General features: G+C 34.7%; 1 protein-coding gene across 1 annotated transcript in view; it reads left to right on the plus strand.

Annotated features, from left to right (window-relative positions):
- The first annotated feature begins 1,173 nt into the window (after window positions 1-1,173).
- CLCC1 (chloride channel CLIC-like 1) overlaps window positions 1,174-6,477 on the plus strand; it is a 13,277-nt gene continuing 7,973 nt past the window's right edge. Inside the window, exons 1-5 of the mRNA XM_012648499.1 lie at window positions 1,174-1,476; window positions 1,983-2,090; window positions 4,397-4,618; window positions 4,857-4,997; window positions 5,342-5,434. Coding sequence (XP_012503953.1) covers window positions 1,174-1,476; window positions 1,983-2,090; window positions 4,397-4,618; window positions 4,857-4,997; window positions 5,342-5,434 — 867 coding nt within the window. The remainder of the gene's footprint in view (window positions 1,477-1,982; window positions 2,091-4,396; window positions 4,619-4,856; window positions 4,998-5,341; window positions 5,435-6,477) is intronic.

Below are 6,477 nucleotides of genomic sequence, written 5' to 3' on the forward strand. Positions count from 1 at the left end.
TTTGCTAATATTATTTCTAGTGTTTTTGTGTATGATATGATTTATATATATAAAATTTTTCTTTAGTTACTCCAGCCTTGGTTTTTCTTAGTTACTCTAGCCTTGGTTTCTCTAATAGTACCTTGTATTCTTGTATTTTTCTGTAATAACATTTATCTCACTATGTTATAATTATTTCTTTACCAGACTGTAAATTTCTTGGTGCAAGGAATATGTTTTATTCATCTTAATTCTTCATCACCTATCACAGTGCTGGGGCATTGTAGACTCTCAACAAATATAGCAAATGAAGAAATGGGCCTATTACCATCTTGTAAGAGTTACTCTTACAAATATAAAGGATTATTAAAATTTAGTGTGTAATAGCTATCATTCCTTCATTTATCCAATCCTTTTAATGTGGCTGAAGTAGGGTTTATACAAAAGGAAATAAGTCAAGGTTAAGGGATTTGAATGTATTCATTATTTGCTGTGGGAACCACCCTCCGTTGGTTGTGTAGGCAGAGTGGACTGGTAGCAGTGTAGAGGGGCCCTGGAATGGAGAGCAGGGTGGCAGTGAGATCAACGGGGGTTACAGATGTCCAGCAGTGCTGAAGGCTCAAAATGAGGCAGTGACGGGTTGAAGATAAGAGGCAAGTGTTAAACTTTTACAAGGTAGAATAGGCAAATGTGGATGGCTGAGGGAAGGCAGGGATAAGGGATAGGGAAGAGCCAGAGTGAATGGGTGAGGTTCCTAGCTGGAGAGACTGGGAGAGTTTGTTAATTGAAACCCAGAAATATCCCAATCAAGATCTATAATCACCTGCTTGTGGTTTTTATTAAATGCGAATATTGTCTCACGTAAGTGCTAGCAAAGAAATGCTTGGATAAAATTTGCTTCACTTTGTGTATTGTGATACAGTGAGCTAGTCTGGTTTCACAGTAAGAAATCCAGAAATGCCTTTTTACAGAAATTTTTTATTCCATTGTTTTCGACTTTGGTTTAAACATTGTGAAAAACATGATTGGCAAAATGGAGTCTTGAGTTCTTGTTTTTTTAAAAAAAGTTGTTTCCTTAAGATTTAAAAAATAAATGACTTACAAACCTTGCCTGAAAGCAGAGGAAACTGCTGTGTGACTTCTTGAATGTCCTTCTATACTGACTAATTCTGTGTGTGCTGTTCAGTTACTGTCATGTTTATCAACCGAAGCCCATTTCAGTGTCCAACTCAACTGAGGGCTCACACGCAGTTAAAATACGAGTTATCACACAGTTATTTTAACGTTTGTAACTATCTACTACCTTCACCCAGCAACTTGACCGCTGTGGTGGTGGGAGAGCTGAGTTCAGAGGAAGTCTGCTCTAATGCAGAATTATGTACCGAAGGGTTACCATGTGTTGGATACTCTGGAGAAGCTACTGTTCCTGCCTTCCTGAGCATTCCATATAGTATGGGACGATTAATTGCTGATGAAAAAATTAATAAAAGGCCAAAAGTACTACGCACATTTAAGAAATTTTTTGCTGTGTCCTTCATTTTATCTTCTGGCTTTATCTTGTCTGTATTTCTCCATCTCTTTGTTTCTATGTGTATTTATCCTTCCTTCCCTTCCTTCCCTCCTCCTTTTCTCTTGTTATATCGATGCTTTGGAATTAGAAAGCAGCAAATTAGTCCAGATGCTCTGTTTGTGGATCTCTGCCTCCTTGCTTCATGATCTTCAGCTTTGAAATTGCTGAAAGTCAACAGAAAAACTGCCAGGTCTGTTTTTCTAAACAGGACTAAGTACTGGACATGTGTTTTTTATTTGTTGCCTACTTGCTCTTTGCAAAGAGAACACATGGGAAGTAGGCAAACTGTACACTGTAATGTAGCTGATAAATGCAAGCTGGATAAAAACAATTAGCTCCTTACCTTGATTTTGATGGCACCACTAGGCTAAAAACTTGACCCTTACATTAAACTCTGATGCTAACTAGTGTTGAATTTATTGTATGATTACAGATTGATGAGTGTGAAAAGAAAAAGAGGAAAGACTATGAGAGTCAAAGCAATCCTGTTTTTAGGAGATACTTAAATAAGATTTTAATTGAAGCTGGAAAGCTTGGACTTGTGAGTATTTGATGGTGTGTTATTAATCTGTATAGTGGATATTTCATTATTTATTAATTTCAAATTATATAAAGAAATAGCATCATTATGCTTTAACAGAGACTACCTGACTTAATTTTTTTTTTTTTTTACCAAAAGCTATGCAGACAGGATTAAAGGTACTAGCCTGCTTTGCAGTGGTTTGGTCGAACGCAATCAGTGCAGACCACTCTTCTTTTTCTTACAGTTTGTGGGGATTTACTTATCTAACCCTGTGCACTGCTTTACCACTAAATTGAGGTGAGGAGGTAGGGTGATAATTCTGTCCTGACCCTCCTTCTTGTTTTATACCATTTCCATACTTTCGTAGTCATATAATGTAAGATAATTATACATTGAGGAAAAGAAAAAATGTGTTTTATGTAGTTTTTTTCTCCTTGCTGTTTACTTTGGCAAGTGTTGCTTTACAGAATTGTGTATCATGAGCATATTGTTCACAATTAATGTTAAAATTTCCATTTTTTAGAATACCATTTTCACTTTTGGGAGTGAAAGCATCAAGGAAACTTATAATTTAGTAACTTACAACATTTATAAAGCTCATTTAAAAGCTCATAGATTTTTTTCTTTTTCCTATCGCGCATGCTACCAGAATTGGTCTAGAAAGTTAGAGGCCAGACTTTTGTTTTGGTCTGGCCATTAGCCCCAACCACTAGAAGCAGTCAACAGTCAGATCCCTGAAAATAGAAAGGCTCTTGCATCAACAGAAGGCAGGTTGGTGGAACTTGCTAGACTCCGATCCTCCTGGTACAGTAAGAAATGACCAAAAGGGAAAGGAGTATTAGATGGGTAATTTTATAAACCACTTTATTCTGGAAGTGTAAAAGCAGATGTTCTCATAGGTACATCCTCTAATTTGAGTCTTATAGCTGTGTGCAGGGTGGAAAAGAACCTAGATAAGGAAACAGATGAAGCCACAAATACTCAAGATGGAAAAGCTTGGCAATACTTAGTTCCTGATTTTTAAAAAATATTTATCAATATTAATGATGGCTATTTTAATGCTTACTGATACTATGTGACATTTTGGTTTTTCCCATTTTATATTTACTTTTTTCTATCTGTATTTACTCTTGTAAAAGAAAAAGGAATTTTCTCTTAGTTGTATCAACTGATTAATGAATGCAAAGTGTTGTTTACAGTGATTTTCCTAAGCTGAACTCACATTAATAGTTATGAGTATTATGTATTTATGGAAACCTATTATTTTGTTACTTTTTGAGTTCCCTTTTGCTGTTGTTGTTGTTTGAACTACTGCAAATTTTAGGCTATCTGAAAACTGGCAGCAAATGAAAAGTGAAAAAGTGAATCATAAAATAAAGATACACAGTTGATCCTCATTATTTGCAAATTTATGAATTTACCTCCTCATTAAAGTTTCTTTGTAACCTCAAAATCAAAATACTCAGGGTGTTTTTGTGGTCATTCTTGGACATGTGCAGAGTGCCAAAAAATGTGTTGCCTGATACACGGGCTGAGGGTGGAACAAGGCAACTGAAACTGTACTTTCTTGTTTTGGCTTTCAAACCGCAAACAAGTGTCTTTTTTTGCCGTCTATCTAGTGGTCTATTTTTTTCTGCTTTTTTGCAGGGAAGATGGTGACTTTGTTGTCTAAAATGGCCCCCAAATGTAGTGCTGAACTGCCATCTAGTGTTCCTTTTTTTTTTAAACTCAGAGAACCTAGATTAATATGACAGCTAGGGTTCCTAAATGTAAGAAGGCTGTAAAATGCCTTACAGAGAAAATGTGTGTTTTAGATAGGCTTCATTCAGGTATGAATTATAGAACTGTTGGCCATGTGGTCATTGTTATTGAATCAACAATATATATATTTAATAAGTTGTCCTTTAACAGAAACATACAGAACATGCATAAAACAAGGTTATGTATTGATCAGTTGATGAAAATATTATGACCAGAGGTTTGCAGGAACCAAACCCTATATTTTCTGTAGGAGTAATGATTCAGTACTTGCTAATTAGTGTCCAAGGTAACGTTATAGAATATAACTACTGCGAATAGCAAGAATCATAAATTTTTAGTAAAATTTATAGTAATTTTTAAATGTTTTTCACATATATCATCTTTGGTTTTCATGTTGGCCTATGAGACAGAGAAGTGGATATTATTCTTATATGTATGAAATATTGCAAACTAATTATATATTAATATTTAGTTCCAAATTGGCTTTTGTCTTAAAATGTTTAATGTAATGTAATTATAAAATTATCTTTCTGTTGTTTGTTTTTTTGGTAAATTTAATTTAGCCTGATGAAAGCAAAGACGCTATGCATTATGATGCTGAGATTATCCTTAAAAGACAAACCTTGTTAGAAATACAGAAGTTTCTTAGTGGAGAAGACTGGAAACCAGGTGCCTTGGATGATGTACTGAGTGATATTTTAATTAATTTTAAGTTTCATGATTTTGAAACATGGAAGTGGCGATTTGAAGATTCCTTTGGAGTGGATCCATATAATGTGTTAATGGTAAGGTGGGATGAGGGCAACGTGGTTAAGTTTCTTTTTTGAAATACTTTGAAAACTCCACCGTAATTACGTTAAGAGCCTGTACTAAGTCACTCACACTGTATTGATGAGCAAGCAGCATAGTAGTACAAATGATTTTGTATATTTGAGTCCAGTTCTTTTGTTTGGAGTGACCACTAGTGTTTTATGGTGGGAGGACAGCTTATAGTGACCCTGATCTCTGCCTTCTGTTTTCGAGGTACTTCTGTGTCTGCTCTGCATCGTGGTATTAGTAGCTACCGAGCTGTGGACATATGTACGTTGGTACACCCAGTTAAGACGTGTTTTAATCATCAGTTTTCTCTTCAGTTTGGGATGGAATTGGATGTATTTATATAAGGTATTAAAAGGTGGAGGGTTTTAAAATTTTAAAGCATTAATGCATAATAAAAGAAGACTATAACCCATTTAGAGCAATCTTTTTAGTAAAGTGTTCTTTTCTTATAATTAATTATAAAGAAGGCAATTGTAGTTAGTTCTTTATCCTTGTTGCACTAAGACTGTACTTTTCCATGAGCTGAAAATAGGTACTCTTTAAAAATAATGTTTTTTTTTCTATTAAAAAATTTTAAACAATCTGGTTTAGATGAATGGTAAAGACACACCGAACTCTAGGGCTTTTTGGATGTGTAGGCATAACCTTCCACTAACACCCTTTCATGGTTGTCTTTTGGTGTTGGTCAGCTAGCTTTCGCACAGCATCAGGCCGAAGTTGCCAAGATGGAGCCATTAAACAATGTGTGTGCTGAAAAGATGGATTGGACTGGAAGTATTTGGGGTAAGGCATTTGTTCACTTGGCCTTATTTTGAATAGAATCTCTAAAAATGAGAGAATATATTAGTGATTACAAAGAAAATGATAAAATGCCAGAGGAGGCTTTCTATGACGGAATCTTTAATATTAGAAGAACATGCAAGAAGAGTCTTAGGTTTAAAACCAGTGACTTTTTGTGTTCGTGTAAAGTCACAGGGAAGGAATAGAAATTGTATACATGTTGGGTCTCATGTTATGTCTTCCTCCATTAAACTGTGAAGGATCCTGTGCTCACTTTTGTTCTTCTAGTCCTTAGCACAGTGTTTAGCACATTCTAGGTCCTCAACAAAAGTTTATTAAAGAAGTGAATGAAAGTATATATGAATTAATATCTTAGATTTAATCTCCTGATATCAGCTTATCAAATTTTATGTTGTAGCTTTACCTTTTTTTTAACTAAGGGAAAAATTTTGTTTTTTATTCCTTTAGATTTTATAAATATTCTCACTAATGTTGACTGCCTTTGGTTGTGTATATCTAGCAATGGGAATAGTTTTCTAATGTTCAAAGGCACTTTATAAATGCAAGTCCATTATGACTGACAAAATAGAAACTCAGTAGATTCTACAAATGGGTTCCAAAATTAATGTTTCTTTAAAAAAAGTTTCTTAAAAAGCCAATTCAGCTTTGCTTCTCGGCTTCAGGGACAACAAAATGCCACCTCTAGCTCAGGCTAGTTTCCAAATGAGGTAACTGTAGATTCACAAGCAGCTGTAAGAAATAATACACAGAGAGCCTGTGTACGCTTTCCCCACTTCCCCCAGTGATAACATCTTACACAACTGTGATAGCACAATATTAGAGCCAGGATATTGACGTTGATACAATGCACCAATCTTATTTAGATTTCCCAAGTTTTACCTATACTCATTTGTGTGTAAAAAACTGCTTTTAATTATTTACATTTTAGACATTTTTATAAGATAATTTTTTATCTGCATAAGACTTGTATAATTTGAGAGGGTTATTAAAATAAACACGACTTTGGACATAGGATGAAAATTTT

The sequence above is a fragment of the Propithecus coquereli genome, unplaced genomic scaffold (genome assembly GCF_000956105.1).
Source record: "Propithecus coquereli isolate 6110/MARCELLA unplaced genomic scaffold, Pcoq_1.0 Scaffold289, whole genome shotgun sequence".
In the NCBI taxonomy this organism is placed as follows: Eukaryota; Metazoa; Chordata; class Mammalia; order Primates; family Indriidae; genus Propithecus; species Propithecus coquereli.